Source organism: Neoarius graeffei, chromosome 8 (genome assembly GCF_027579695.1).
Source record: "Neoarius graeffei isolate fNeoGra1 chromosome 8, fNeoGra1.pri, whole genome shotgun sequence".
Lineage (NCBI taxonomy): Eukaryota > Metazoa > Chordata > Actinopteri > Siluriformes > Ariidae > Neoarius > Neoarius graeffei.
In genome coordinates, this window is record NC_083576.1 from 59,909,828 (window position 1) to 59,926,054 (window position 16,227).

The window sequence follows — 16,227 nt, forward strand, 5'->3', positions numbered from 1 at the left end:
CAGATAATGTTCTCTGGAAATATTCCTGAGCCTATTTTGTGATTTCCAATACAGAAGCATGCCTGTATGTGATGCAGTGCCGTCTAAGGGCCCGAAGATCACGGGCACCCAGTATGGTTTTCCGGCCTTGACCCTTACGCACAGAGATTCTTCCAGATTCTCTGAATCTTTTGATGATATTATGCACTGTAGATGATGATATGTTCAAACTCTTTGCAATTTTACACTGTCGAACTCCTTTCTGATATTGCTCCACTATTTGTCGGCGCAGAATTAGGGGGATTGGTTATCCTCTTCCCATCTTTACTTCTGAGAGCTGCTGCCACTCCAAGATGCTCTTTTTATACCCGGTCATGTTAATGACCTATTGCCAATTGACCTAATGAGTTGCAATTTGGTCCTCCAGCTGTTCCTTTTTTGTACCTTTAACTTTTCCAGCCTCTTATTGCCCCTGTCCCAACTCTTTTGAGATGTGTTGCTGTCATGAAATTTCAAATGAGCCAATATTTGGCATGAAATTTCAAAATGTCTCACTTTTGACATTTGATATGTTGTCTATGTTCTATTGTGAATACAATATCAGTTTTTGAGATTTGTAAATTATCGCATTCCGTTTTTATTTACAATTTGTACTTTGTCCCAACTTTTTTGGAATCAGGATTGTAGAACACTGTGTGTGTGTGAGAAGGAGGGCTCAGGAAGATGGCAGGTGAATTCTCCTCAGAGCTTCAGACTCCTTTTGTTTTCTCAGCTGTGCTTTTCAGCACACTTTTCATTCACTCGAAAGAAGACCAAATAAAAATATTGTCTCACCGGCTTCCATACTGTTCAAATTCACTTGAAATTAGTTTGTGCACATGCATGCGTACGTTCTCACACGAGAATGTTACCTGCTGGTTCGGTTTGCCTCCTTTTCATCCACGGTTGATGCTCAACTACACCCCCATATGCAGTTTGGTCCACTGAAATCGTAGTCTGCCAGCTGATGACCCCTGGTCTAGATACGCACCTTGAATGCAACAAAAGTTTTTGTTAATTGTGTTATTGATATGTTTCAGCCAATATAGAAGTAATTTCACTCAAAACCACATAGGGGTTGTATTATTTCAAATCCAGTGTGCTGGAGTACAAAGCCAAAAGAGCAAAGATTACTGCATGGTAGTTAAAGCTTGTGATTGGCCCTGTGGTGTTTTATAGGGAACATTTGCAGGGATTCTTATTGGTCTGGCTCAACTGAACTGCTCAGAGCTGAAGCTGAAGAGGCTGTGCTGTCGACACGGGTGATTAGCTCTCTCTCTCTCACCAACATCCACCAATCTCTGCCTCATTCCTACAAAAATCTGTACACCTTTCTGCTCTTTCATGGAGCATCTCTCTCTCTCTCTCTCTCTCTCTCTCTCTCTCTCTGTGTGTGTGTGTGTGTGTGTGTGGTACATTTTGTCCAAATTCATTGTAGAAAATATATGAATATTAAATGAGCCTTGCTAGTTGTGAATGAATGGGTGTTTGTCAGGTTATTTAGATAATAATCGATTAATACCAAATATTTTTAATTACTTTGCACATTGCCTTTCTCTGCCAGATTGCTGGGTGTTGATAAAGTCATCCAGTACGCTGTAAATGAGTGGCTGAATGACATCAGGAAGAACCAGTTACCGGGCATTCTGGGAGGTGTTGGTCCAATGCACTCTGTCGTTCAGCTGTGTGAGTATGCATGTATAGCATTACTTAACTTTTTTTTTTTTTATTGATTGTAATGCTTAAATATAGAATGTGAAATGCTCTACTTTTATGATCCCTTTTGTCCTGCTATAGCCAGATTTGGATGACGTGTTTTGGTGTAGTTTGTGTGCATTTACACGGAAGGCAGGAAGGTTTTGGCACAACACTAGGACTGCTTTCTTACGTCCACTATATTGATAGTTAACAAAAAATACAAACTGGTTTCATGCATTGACTATGTATAAAACTTAGACTCTAAAAAGTGAAGCCACCACAGGTCTAGCGCCCCTGCTGGCTGGTTGCAGTATAACTTTTAGCTCCGCTCATCCCCAAGTGTTTAAATGACAACACGGGGTTCTCCTGAAAGTCTGAAGTAGCTGGCTAAAAAAAAATAGTAGGCAGCTGTGGAATTTGCAGCAGTAATGGTACACTGATGTTAGAGGGGTCTGGGGGCATCCCCCCCAGAAAATTTTGAAATTTATATGGCTTCTGGTGCATTCTCGGCTAATAAATTACTAACCATTGCCCTGTAAAATACATGCAAAATATGTATGAAATTTCCCTCCAGGTGTGTGTGTGGTTGTTTTTTCTCAGTTACCCTCTGTAGTACGCTGCCTGGCTCTGTAACATGATTACATACGCTAAGGCGTGGTCAGAGCTTGAGAATCTATCAATAAATATGGCGTCACTTCTGGTCATTTTAGACCCAAATCAAAGACAATTTTGTGGTGGAATAATTGGATTTGCAGCAAATTATGGGTAGCGGAGACTACATAAATCACTTGAACAATGAAAAGCAAGTTTTAATTTTTTTTCCTGGGATCGAGTAGCCGGTGCAGACGGTCTGCGTAGGCAGAGAAAACCACCGGTTGCCGGCTCCTGTGGACATCTCTGCAACATTTTTCTCATGTCACTTTTTTCCGTCTAAACTGCCTTTCCAGCTACAGAGTTTAATATGAACAGTTAGTTTTCCTTATGCTGATATCTGCCCTTTTTTTCTTTTTTCTTTCCCCCTCAGAAATTAGTTTTTAAAACGTTATTCTTCTATAAAGTAAAAGCGCTTGGCCACATATGGAAATGAAGTGATTGGCTGTAGCATCCAGCTAACTTCACAGAATTTGTCATATACATACATGCATATTTCAACTTTTCAGGATGCGTGCACTAATACAAACTGTTGGCCATTTCCATTAAAAGAAGTTTAAAACATCGAGAGGTTTAATAGGAAAAAGGCTAGTTGCCCTAGCTTGATCGCGCTAACACATGTAGCCATCATGATAGCAATATTATTTCAGTATTAATGACCTCTAGCTCACCAGCTATTGAAATTTGCACAAAAGCCATTTGTTCATCAATGAGCACATACACTACCAATAGTGTTGGGATGGATTTTATCCATAGGTGTCCCAAATAATGAGTTTTTAACTCCCCGTGAACTTCCGACTGTAGTCTAAGTCAGCCACTCCTCCTGAAACCAGGGTGAATCTGTTGGCAAATTTCCAATTCATGTCTGTTATAAATGTCCGTATTCGACGCAGCCGAATAAAATATCTCCTACTGAAACTGCTTAAGCTCTCTGGACAGATGTAATAAAAGAATTTGAGAATGTGACTGTGTAATATCCTCTACATACAGTGGTGCTTGAAAGTTTGTGAACCCTTTAGAATTTTCTATATTTCTGTATAAATATGACCTAAAACATCATCAGATTTTCACACAAGTCCTAAAGTAGATAAAGAGAACCCAGTTAAACAAATGAGACAAAAATATTATACTTGGTCATTTATTTATTGAGGAAAATGATCCAATATTACATATCTGTGAGTGGCAAAAGTTTGTGAACCTCTAGGATTAGCAGTTAATTTGAAGGTGAAATTAGAGTCAGGTGTTTAAAGAACAGGGATCTATCAAAGTCTGATCTTCACAACACATGTTTGTGGAAGTGTATCATGGTACAAACAAAGGAGCTTTCTGAGGACCTCAGAAAAAGCATTGTTGATGCTCATCAGGCTGGAAAAGGTTACAGAACCATCTCTAAAGAGTTTGGACTCCACCAATCCACAGTCAGACAGATTGTGTACAAATGGAGGAAATTCAAGACCATGGTTACCCTCCCCAGGAGTGATCGACCAACAAAGATCACTCCAAGAGCAAGGCGTGTAATAGTCGGCGAGGTCACAAAGGACCCCAGGGTAACTTCTAAGCAACTGAAGGCCTCTCTCACATTGGCTAATGTTCATGAGTCCACCATCAGGAGAACACTAAACAACAATGGTGTGCATGGCAGAGTTGCAAGGAGAAAGCAACTGCTCTCCAAAAAGAACATTGCTGCTCGTCTGCAGTTTGCTAAAGATCACGTGGACAATCCAGAAGGCTATTGGAAAAATGTTTTGTGGAAGGATGAGACCAAAATACAACTTTTTGGTTTAAATGAGAAGCGTTATGTTTGGAGAAAGGAAAACACTGCATTCCAGCATAAGAACCTTATCCCATCTGTGAAACATGGTGGTGGTAGTATCATGGTTTGGGCCTGTTTTGCTGCATCTGGGCCAGGACGGCTTGCCATCATTGATGGAACAATGAATTCTGAATTACACCAGTGAATTCTAAAGGAAAACGTCAGGACATCTGTCCATGAACTGAATCTCAAGAGAAGGTGGGTTGTGCAGCAAGACAACGACCCTAAGCACACAAGTCATTCTACCAAAGAATGGTTAAAGAAGAATAAAGTTAATGTTTTGGAATGGCCAAGTCCTGACCTTAATCCAATCGAAATGTTGTGGAAGGACCTGAAGCGAGCAGTTCATGTGAGGAAACCCACCAGCATCCCAGAGTTGAAGCTGTTCTGTACGGAGGAATGGGCTAAAATTCCTCCAAGCCGGTGTGCAGGACTGATCAACAGTTACCGGAAACGTTTAGTTGCAGTTATTGCTGCACAAGGGGGTCACACCAGATACTGAAAGCAAAGGTTCACATACTTTTGCCACTCACAGATATGTAATATTGGATCATTTTCCTCAGTAAATAAATGACCAAGTATAATATTTTTGTCTCGTTTGTTTAACTGGGTTCTCTTTATCTACTTTTAGGACTTGTGTGAAAATCTGATGATGTTTTAGGTCATATTTATACAGAAATATAGAAAATTCTAAAAGGTTCACAAACTTTCAAGCACCACTGTACGTACATGCATGTGCAGTTGATGGTTTCATGCTGCTAAGGTTTTTGATCAAAATAAATTGCTAGCAGATCTTGTAATTTTATTTTGGCACAGAATTTGCTCCATAACTGTCTGTTTGCAAGCTTAGTCTAGTTAATGGTGGGTTTTAATTATTCACATATTACTAGTTTTATTTCCTTTGTCAAGTAAAGTTAAGCTCATCTTTATACGTCATGCTGAAGCTAATTCTTTTTGGCTATTATTGTAGTTCACGGGGTGCGGGATCTGTTCTGGATGCCTATTGAGCAGTACAGGAAAGATGGACGCATTATTCGGGGTCTCCAGAGGGGGGCGGCGTCTTTTGGCACCTCTACGGCTTCGGCTGCTCTGGAGCTTAGCAACAGACTTGTACAGGCCATACAGGTATATACGTGCACAGACAGGTATACATACATGTGTGGATACACACTTGTACACAACAAACACGTACAAGTACACACGTGTGCATGCATACACACCCGCACACACTGCATAATGTCCTTGATATATTTAGTAAATAATGTTTTCGTAATAGTGCAAAAAACAAGGCTGTCACCCTGGGATGCATTCAGACAATATTTTGTTATATGCTCATTAATTTTTGTCATTTTCCAATCATAAAGAAACCCATTCATTGAAGAAAAATAAAAATTAATTGGAGCTGAAATTTTACACTATTGCAAGTTTGTATAAACATCACTGATGAATATTATAACTTTAGGGTCTGGTCTTTTGCCTTGACCCCAGAGATCACATGAAGTATACTGTACTGTATATTATGGAAGTAAAGCATGCCATGCTTCTTCTGCAGGCCACAGCAGAAACCGTGTACGACATCCTGTCCCCAACTCCACCCCTGACCCGTTGTGTAACAGAGGGACGCCCTGCCTCCCGGCCTAGACGCACCCCGCAACCCGCTGACCTCAGAGAAGGTGTGGCCAAGGCCTACGACACCGTCAGAGAGGTAGCGTTCTACTGTACTATACTTTATCATCCCCAGCTCAATAAACTATACAATACATGGGTACAAAGTATACAAACCTACGATTGATAAGCGACAAGACACAGGTATGAACTGCTCTCAAAAAAGAAGTGTTCACCCCTTGACCATTTAGGAGTGTTACAACCTTGTTATTTTTACCACAACTAAAAATAGTTCCCGCCTATGATCACAGTGTGTCCAAGGCAAGATTAACAAATATTATTCCAACCAAACTTCAAGAATGTGGAATAAAACTGTTTTGATTCACTGTAATTATTGCACACACAAGCCGACTTCACTAATCCGATGGAGGCTTGTGTTTGTTTGTTGTAGGGGGTGATAGACACTGCTCAGACCCTGTGTGACGTGGCCTCTCGTGGACACGAGCAGAAAGGGCTTCCAGGAGCAGTGGGTGGGGTTCTGCGTCAGATCCCTCCCACTGTGGTGCGTCCCTTAATAGTAGCCTCTGAAGCCACCTCCAACCTGCTTGGAGGCATGCGGAACCAAATAAAACCGGATGCACGGAAAGAGGACTTCTTAAAATGGCGCACAGAAGATGGCCAAGAATGACTGATGGTTAAATCTTTTTTTTTTTTTTTGCTAGTGTGAATGGTAGCGTGGAGGCATGAGTGTGTACGTGAAAATGTGGATTTTTTTGCGAGTATTAATGTGTAGATGAAGGAAAAAAAATCTGCTGCTCAGAACAAGCCAACATGATTTAAGTGGCTTCCATATGTTGGTTGCGTATTTTCACATTTGTGCACGTTCACTGTGCACATGCACAGCTCTTTTAGGTAGCCCAGTGCAATTTGATGCCAGTCACCTGATCTGAAATTATGCAGTCATATCGGTTCTGAACGCTGTTTACCATTTAACAAAGACGTCTACTGCTTGCTTTTATTTGTTTCCTTTTGGAGTTACACACTGGTTATCTGGAATGGTTCATTATCGTTCTGTAACTATTTGAATTGTTCAGTATTTTTTTTTTTTTAATCCACTATAAAGAATTATGACATTTCCAAATTGGGATCAAAGGATGTCATTTTTGTCAAAACAACATGGAAGGCTGTGTAAAAGTGCCCTTTCCGTAATGCAGTTTCAGTTGTATTAATAATAATCTTCTAAAAAGTTCAAAATGACTGACACTTTAAGCAGTGCCCCTGGGGTTATTCTGTCATAATTAACATCAGTCTGAATGTTTAGTTTATTACACAGTGGTACAAAGACATGAAGGTGATCTTCCAGTGATGAATATGTATTTCACGAGTGAGCGAGGCAAACGAGTGAAATTATTTCAACACGAGAAGAGAAACTTCATGTCTTCGCACCAGAGTGTAGTATTCTCATATATAACACATCCACACAAAAAATACGCAAGTTAATCAGAAGATTTTTAATTTTGAACCGGTTCACGATTTTAACATGCGTCTAGTCAGCGGGAAAACACTGGGAGTGACGTCGTCAGAGTGAAATGTGTCACTCAGGTCCGCATATGAAAAATGTGAGTTTTTCAACAGGAGAAGATTGGCTTTATATCTTCAAGCCAAAGTGTGATTTTTCTTTTTATTATATAGACGCATTGACAAACAAAAAGTACCTAAATTTATCAAAACAATTCATCAGTATCCTCACGAGTGAAGGTATTAGAAAAGGTGTTCCTCAGTGTCCCGGATGTAGTTTGTATGAGTGGCGTATTTCTCAGTAGAACACTCGTGTTTCTGTCCTGATGTTTTCGCCTCCATTACATGATCGTTTTCGTTCCACAGACTGAAGTCTTGTTCAGAATTTCTGTCCGGTTTCCTGAAATCAACCTTGCTCAGCTTTGTTTTAGTTGCCTTTCTAAATGTTTTTTTTTTATGTTTGTCGTCATGATTAACACAAGCTGATTATCATATTCATGTGATGCCTGTGTATTGTAAAGGGCTTTCAGCAATTGAAAGATTCAAAAGGCTTTTTCATGTTACACTTTTTTGTTAATGCAGTCTAAGGGATGTGCATGTGTACACGTACACAGTGTCTTATGAGTGGATGAGTGAGGATGTGCATGTTTGTGGGTTGAGTGTTTTCAATGAGGGTGATCTACAGGCTATGAAAATTATAGCTTTCACTATTGTGGGGTTTTTTTTCTGTAATTATTACTATATCAAACTGTAAGATTAATCTGTACAATACCAAGACATTATGTAAACACGATTATTAAAAAACAAAACAAAAAAAACAATAAAACCTGTACATTGGAATAAGGGTTTGTAATATGATTGGTAGATGTTGCATGTAGGAAGACCGATTTACTGTTTTAAGTGGCCACTTTAATAGAAATACCTGTACCCATGCTCATTTATGTAATTGTACAAATATGCAATTAACATCAGAACGGTGAAAGAAATGTGATCTCGGACTCTTTGACTGTGGCAGAAACTGCTGAATATCTATGATTTTTTTTTTTTTAATTATTATTACTATTTTATTACAGCAGTGGAAATCACCACTCCCTATTTACCTGGTTGACTGGTCAGTGTGTCCAATCCATAACCAAGTCGGCCTAGAAATCACGTTTTGGAATTTAATGTAATTGTCGATGAAACATGGAGGACTAAGCATCTCTTTAGGCCGTCTGACAAGAATCTTTCGTTAACTTTCGTTAACGAAAGTTTCGTTAACATTAACTTTCGTTCCAGTCATCAAGGGGATAAAAAATTTAACACGTCATAAACTGTGAAGCTAAATCCAAGTGTCCACAAAATTATATGCTGCAGTTTTGTCGTTGTGAATATTTATAATGCGATCCTTTTTTGTAGTGTAAAAGCACTAAGAGAATACGTTATGGGCCGATGACGTGATTTCCAGCCAATCCGCGTCGATGAATTCTTGTGCAGCATGGTGTAAGCCTGTCTGTTTACTACACACACATGGAGAAGCATGGCCACTGACCAGCGAATTCATTCATTGGTTGAGTGATGAAATAATCCAAGATCTACATGCTGCATGCATATTCTAGAGAGCTGCAATGAACCAACAACAATCTTGAAGACCACACGGAATATCTTTAAGAAAATGGCAAAAGAATGGTTGGAAATTGGTGGAAAAGAGGGCGGTGTAGTGGTTAGCACTGTCGCCTCACAGCAAGAAGGTCCTGGGTTCGAGCCCAGCAGCTGGCGAGGGCCTTTCTGTGTGGAGTTTGCATGTTGTCCACGTGGGTTTCCTCCGGGTGCTCCAGTTTCCCCCACAGTCCAAAGACATGCAGGTTAGGCTAATTGGTGGCTCTAAATTGACCGTAGGTGTGAATGAGTGTGTGAATGGTTATTTGTCTCTGTCAGCCGTGCGATGACCTGGCGACTTGTCCAGGGTGCATCCTGCCTCTTGCCCGTAGTCAGCTGGGATAGGCTTCAGCTTGCCTGTGACCCTGTAGAACAGGATAAGCGGCTACATGGATGGATGGTGGAAAAGAGGTGACGGTCGTCAACCTGGACGTTCAACTTGATCTGGAGTATGAGGAACTAGCGACTCGTGAGTCTGATTGGTTTCTCCAATCAACTATACTAGATACCTACCGGTGTATTGGTTGGAGATGATCAATCTCTCTCGTAGCCATCCTGAAGTCTATGAGTAAGTGACAAGATGTGAAGAGTAGACCGTACAGCGACAAGATCATGTGGCCTTCTCATCAGTAGCTTGCAATCGAGCAGACAGTAAATTATGATTCAAAGACCAGAGGTAGCCTAAAAGGCATTATTCTTACAAAGGGAGCTATACAGAGATGGATACTGGCACAACCTGAGAAAGCAGCCATCACTAGGATGTGTGAGGCTATGGCTGGTCTAACAGAAGGTGTGAGATCAGCGAAATATCTTGACAATACTAGGACTAGACGGGATGAGGAAGCTATCCAGTCGATCCACTACTCTAATAGAGTGTGTGTTTCCGTTCTGGTCTTCAAGCTAGAGATGACCGAAAAGATGACCTGCTTCATGCTAAAGAGAAAGGTAAAGTTGCTATGGAGTCATATATGCAGGAAAGACTGATTCACAACAATCAAGAGTCTGAAACTGAAGACATTCTGTGACCAAAGCAAAGCCATCAGCCAAGTCTGGGAAGGAGGTGATTCTCAAAAAATGATCGAAGTCTGTTTGGAAGGCTTCTTATTATCAGCCAGAGTAGAAAGAAAGATAAAACTTGGAGAGATCTTGTCTTATTCCCTGGGGAAAGTTTCTTTACCTTTAGCGAATGTTGATGGCTCTTTAGCAAAGACAGCCAAGTCTGCTTTGCTTCATCTACTTGAGGAACGGCATGAAGCATGTATTGTCCCATCGGTACCAGGAGGTAGTGTGCTCATAATTGATGGAATGGCAGCTATCCAGACTATGTCACCTCTACCCTATCCATTTGGTGAACTTGCTGATCAAGTCCTAGTTAGCATCACATCACTGGCTTGGAAGTATGGGAGCACTAGAGTAGACTTCGTGACTGACACCTATCCAGATATTAGCATAAAAAATACTGAGAGGGGAAGAAGGGCTGCCACAGGTTCTCAGGCAATCCAGCTTTATGGGAAAGATCAAAGGATTCCAAAGCAATGGAAGAAATTCCTTGTGGATGACAAAAACAAAGAAGCGTTGCTGAGTTTCCTGTTCAAATATGTTGGAGTAATGCTAGCTACAATTCACTTGGCATGAATCTCAGTCTCTTTATGACACATGCTAGAATATGCCAAGTAAGAGTGGTTGATGGTGGTAAGTCTACAACAGATGATGTGCCACAGTGAAGAAGCTGACACCAGGCTAGTGTTCCATACAAAGCATGGTGCTGCTAATGGGCATCGAGATATCATCAGAAAGAGTCCTGACACAGATGTGACTATAATTCTCCTCTCACATCTACAAGCCATTGATGCTAATTTATACTTTCTAACAGGAGTCAAAAACAAAGTTAGAGTTCTTAACTACAGGAAATAGCAGCCACTCTTTCTCCTGACAAATGTAGAGCCCTTGCAAATTGGTCTTCGCACCTTCACCGGGTGTGACTCTGTTAGCGCATTTTATGGGATAGGAAAGAAGGCGGCTTTCTCAGTTGTCATGGAAGATGAGTCTCATCTCATCTCATCTCATTATCTCTAGCCGCTTTATCCTGTTCTACAGGGTCACAGGCAATCTGGAGCCTATCCCAGCTGACTACGGGCGAAAGGCGGGGTACACCCTGGACAAGTCGCCAGGTCATCACAGGGCTGACACATAGACACAGACAACCATTCACACTCACATTCACACCTACGGTCAATTTAGAGTCACCAGTTAACCTAACCTGCATGTCTTTGGACTGTGGGGGAAACCGGAGCACCCGGAGGAAACCCACGCGGACACGGGGAGAACATGCAAACTCCACACAGAAAGGCCCTCGCCAGCCCCGGGGCTCAAACCCAGGACCTTCTTGCTGTGAGGCGACAGCGCTAACCACTACACCACCGTGCCGCCCAGAAGATGAGTCATTTGTTGAAAATTTTTGTTCTCTTGGTGAGCATTCTGATGTACCTGAGGACCTGTTAGATGAACTCGAGAGGTTTGTTTGCAAATTATTTGGATTAGATCTCTTGTCTGTCAATGAAGCAAGGTGTAATATATTCTGTATATCACCCAAGCCCCTGGAACAGAGTCTGCCACCTACAAAGGATGCACTAAAGCAGCACACTCCGAGCAAACTATCAAGCTGCCATATATAAGAGAGCTCTCAACCAGTGGATTTCAGCACCAACTCCTGTCTCGAACAATGAGATCTCCATTTGCTGGATGACAAATGATCCAGCACCTAAAGATGTCCTTCAGCTCATTCACTGGAGGTGTAAATCTGGGTAGTGCTCTACTAATCGTTGTCCTTGCAGGTCATCAAAACTTCCCTCTACTGATCTCTGTCCATGTATTAAGTGTACAAATCAGTCAGATATGTGTGCTGATGATTTTGAGTCTGATTCAGACAGTGATTATACTGACATGGAAGAATTTTTCCTCCTGGTATGGGATGCCAACATTGTTGTTTCTCAGGCTATTTATATCAATATTATTGTGAATTCTCAGGCAGTATATCAGCATTGTGATTAATTTGAAGAAAATATCTTAGATGTTGGGGCGGCACGGTGGTGTAGTGGTTAGCGCTGTCGCCTCACAGCAAGAAGGTCCGGGTTCGAGCCCCGTGGCTGGTGAGGGCCTTTCTGTGTGGAGTTTGCATGTTCTCCCCGTGTCCGCGTGGGTTTCCTCCGGGTGCTCCGGTTTCCCCCACAGTCCAAAGACATGCAGGTTAGGTTAACTGGTGACTCTAAATTGACCGTAGGTGTGAATGTGAGTGTGAATGGTTGTCTGTGTCTATGTGTCAGCCCTGTGATGACCTGGCGACTTGTCCAGGGTGTACCCCGCCTTTCGCCCGTAGTCAGCTGGGATAGGCTCCAGCTTGCCTGCGACCCTGTGGAACAGGATAAAGCGGCTAGAGATGATGAGATGAGATCTTAGATGTTTGCGCAATATAAAATGTAATATGTTGACTTGTGTTATTCAATCTAGTGTAGTCCTGGCTATAGTATAAATTATATGACAAAATTCCAAAAGATTTATGGAAAAACTGTTTGAAATACTTTTGTTTATTAATGCTAAGGAACTTTATATAACACATCAGGCTTATCTTCAGTAATTCTTTGAAATAATGACTTTCAGTACAGGCTTGTAGTCCAACTCGTGCCCTAATTTTAAGGACTCGTGACTTGACTTGGACTCATGCATTAACGGCATTCGGACTCGTAAATTGGAGACGAGGACTCTGATTTTTTTCTTTATTTTTTGCAACAGGCCATAATAATTTGGCATAAGATATTTATCTACATTAATTTTTGTACTAATTTCGTGCTAGAGAATGCGCATTCACCTGTTCATATGTTATGTTCAGGAGCAAACTAAGGTTAATGGCGCTAAAATTCCTGGAGAGAATGTCCCTAGGATTGTCCGCTTTGCTTATACAGACTTCTCGTGCAGTGGGGAAAAAATGCACTGTTATGTGTTCCATATATAGAAGAACTATCGAGGAGACGACGGGGACAACCTCGAACTTCAATCATCATTTGGCAAGACTCCACCCAGAGAAGGAAGTGACACGCTCTGTTCATTGCCCTGTTGATAGCGGGGCTTGCTTGCTGAGCGATGAACTAGCTCGTGTTAACACTCTCATGTTATTTGCCCTGTTGATAGTGGGCGGGGCTTGCTGAGCCATGAACAAGCTTTTTATCTGTAGCCTATTAACTAAAATGGGGCAGTCAAGCAGTAACGTTAGTCCAACACAGTAGCAGAGACCGTGAAATGGTGCGGTTGGAGTCTTGTTCTCGGACCCGACTCGAAATTTTCTTGAATGACTTGGACTCAAGGTTTAGTGACTCAACCATAACACTTTCAGTATCAGGATATGGTGACCCTTGTCGTATCAGATTTTTCATATTTTGCAATCATGTTTATTCTAGGGCGGCACGGTGGTGTAGTGGTTAGCGCTGTCGCCTCACAGCAAGAAGGTCCGGGTTCGAGCCCCGTGGCCGGCGAGGGCCTTTCTTTGTGGAGTTTGCATGTTCTCCCCGTGTCCGCGTGGGTTTCCTCCGGGTGCTCCGGTTTCCCCCACAGTCCAAAGACATGCAGGTTAGGTTAACTGGTGACTCTAAATTGACCGTAGGTGTGAATGTGAGTGTGAATGGTTGTCTGTGTCTATGTGTCAGCCCTGTGATGACCTGGCGACTTGTCCAGGGTGTACCCCGCCTTTCGCCCGTAGTCAGCTGGGATAGGCTCCAGCTTGCCTGCGACCCTGTAGAACAGGATAAAGCGGCTAGAGATAATGAGATGAGATGTTTATTCTATAAGTATTCTGATATTACATCTCAAGTTTTGTAATATATATTATATATGGAGACATTTCATTGTGGTGAATATCAATGTATGTTAAGTATTCTCTTAGTTATTTCTGGTCAAAGTTGTGCTCAGATGCTAAAATGTCCATTTTTGAGCATTTTTATCAACTTAAAAGTCGTATATCTCAAAAACTGCAGCAAAAATTTTTTGTAGACTTCTATTATAGTATTCTTTATAACTTTAAGATATGAGAAATGGTAGAAAAAAGTATCCCCCAGGATGTTGGGATGAAATCCATTTTGAAGCTCTCCCCTGTGTTTGAGCAGATGGCCTACTATGGCTCCAATAAATGTCAAGAATATTATTGTACACCTTTGAGTAAAGAGCCTAATATTGAGTAGTTCATACATGGGGGAGGGGGAATTGGATTGTTTTTACGGCTAAAGGGGTCCTGGCTACAGAAAGTTTGAGAACTCCTGTTTAACGCTAGAGTAGGTAATTTTGAAGAAAGCAGGAAAAATAAACTAGATTTTGAACATCTCCAGACCAAAAGTCCCACCTCTTCCTTTCAGGAGTGGAAGCGTAGTGTGTCGTTGTCATATCTGGCTGCCTCGTGTTTTATTCACATGCAAGAAAACCCTGAAGATTATCATAATGAACATGGCCGCTGTTAGTTCTCACAGCTGCTGACTAGCTCATTAGCTTTAGGTTGTGTTCAGTCACGTGAATTTTACTTGCGAGTTTACTTCCGGTGAATGAAGTGGTGGGCAGGCAAATTACTTCGGCTGCCATCATGCAAAGAGCTAGTGAAACCTTCTCGGACTATTTTCGCAGTTTAGAAACCAATGCACGGTCACGATACCTTCAGAAAGTTGCTCTTTGCAGTGGGATAGATCCTTACACATTAACAAAGAAGGATTTTTCTTATGATTTGGAAAATTATCCATCTGTTGAGGTCCCTGACATCCTCAAACTACCTGCTGCTGCAGACATCATTCTACACGGGGACACAGATGAAAACCTGGAAGAGCATGGAGGCGTACAACTTTTTATATGTGGCTGGGTTAAAGATCTGGGGACCAGGACACCACAAGATAAATCCTGTAGCGTTTATGCCCGGGTAAGTAGGAATTTTGGGGCTTTTTGTACGGGTCTTTAAGGTGATTGCTAGGATGCTACAAGTTTTCGTATCGGGTGTAAACAAACCACAGCCGCTTGATTGATTCTCAATCCTCCCTGCTCTTCTCTTCCAGGTAAATCATTCACAAAGATCCACAGAAACCCCTTTAAAGACCTGGGTATTGGTGAAACAGGACAGAGACGTTATCACAGCTCACTGTAACTGTATGCTCGGGTAAACAGTTTCGTGCTGTTAACTCGTGAGCTCTGCTTTTGTGTTTACGTGGATTGTCTCAATTATCTTATCCATCTAGTTCAGTGTAGGAGTCCAATCTACATCATCATCCTTGTAAAGATTGCCAAGACTTCCTGATAAATAAAGTGAAAACATGCGCGTTAGTTTACAATATGGTGACCACGATCAAACAGTCAACAAAAACACATCTGAGCACTTAAGCGTCTCCTGAAGTTCAAAACATCACGAAATAAAGGAAAATGGTGAGAAAAGTCATTTGCGATTCCAAATGAAATAAATCAGAGGAATTTACAAACCTTTCACGAGGTGATCACTGCAAACGCGAGTGTTCTTCAACTCGGCTCCCTTCCATTGCAGTGAAAGGTTCAAGGGCCACTTTTTTCGTTGGCTTTTGGTAAAATCCTTTGCTCTTTCACCCTTTTTTTTATATCACTTCACAGGGAACCCGGAAGAAACTTTTATCAGTTTCATGGTTTGTTTGATTTGAGCAGCCCAAAATAACACAAGCGTAGGACATTTTCACAACTAGCAAGGGGCCCCAGCGATAGTATGCTTTGTGAACAATGAGCTTAAAGTGCATATCATGGGTAAATTCAGGAGCAAGATCAATGTAATTCTCCTATTTTATATTAAACTTTGGTCAAATATCTGTCACATTTTGCATTTTGTGCAATTTTTTTACTTTGCACAATACCAGAAAAGTTCAGTTGAAATCAAGCCAGTTGAGGTGAATTGGTCCACCTCTGAAATAACTTGGTGTTTGGATTTCCCGGCAAACATTGATTTTCGTGACGTAGCGTGCGGGACGAAACAGGTTTGGGCTTGTTTTGCTGTATCTGGGCCAGGACGGCTTGCTATCATTGATGGAACAATGAATTCTGAATAATACCAGCGAATTCTGAAGGAAAATGTCAGGACATCTGTCCATGAACTGAATCTCAAGAGAAGGTGGGTCATGCAGCAAGACAACGACCCTAAGCACACAAGTCGTTCTACCACAGAATGGTTAAAGAAGAATAAAGTTAATGTTTTAAAATGGCCAAGTCAAAGTCCTGGCCTTAATCCAATCAAAATGTTGTGGAAG

General features: G+C 41.5%; 1 protein-coding gene across 1 annotated transcript in view; it reads left to right on the forward strand.

Moving 5' to 3' along the window:
• The window catches only part of atg2a (autophagy related 2A), a 72,364-nt gene extending 64,075 nt beyond the window's left edge, over positions 1–8,289 (forward strand). Inside the window, exons 38-42 of the mRNA XM_060927933.1 lie at positions 1,198–1,280; positions 1,583–1,704; positions 5,151–5,305; positions 5,733–5,885; positions 6,237–8,289. Of these exons, the coding sequence (XP_060783916.1) occupies positions 1,198–1,280; positions 1,583–1,704; positions 5,151–5,305; positions 5,733–5,885; positions 6,237–6,473 (750 nt within the window). The 3' untranslated portion in view covers positions 6,474–8,289. The remainder of the gene's footprint in view (positions 1–1,197; positions 1,281–1,582; positions 1,705–5,150; positions 5,306–5,732; positions 5,886–6,236) is intronic.
• Positions 8,290–16,227: the final 7,938 nt, after the last annotated feature.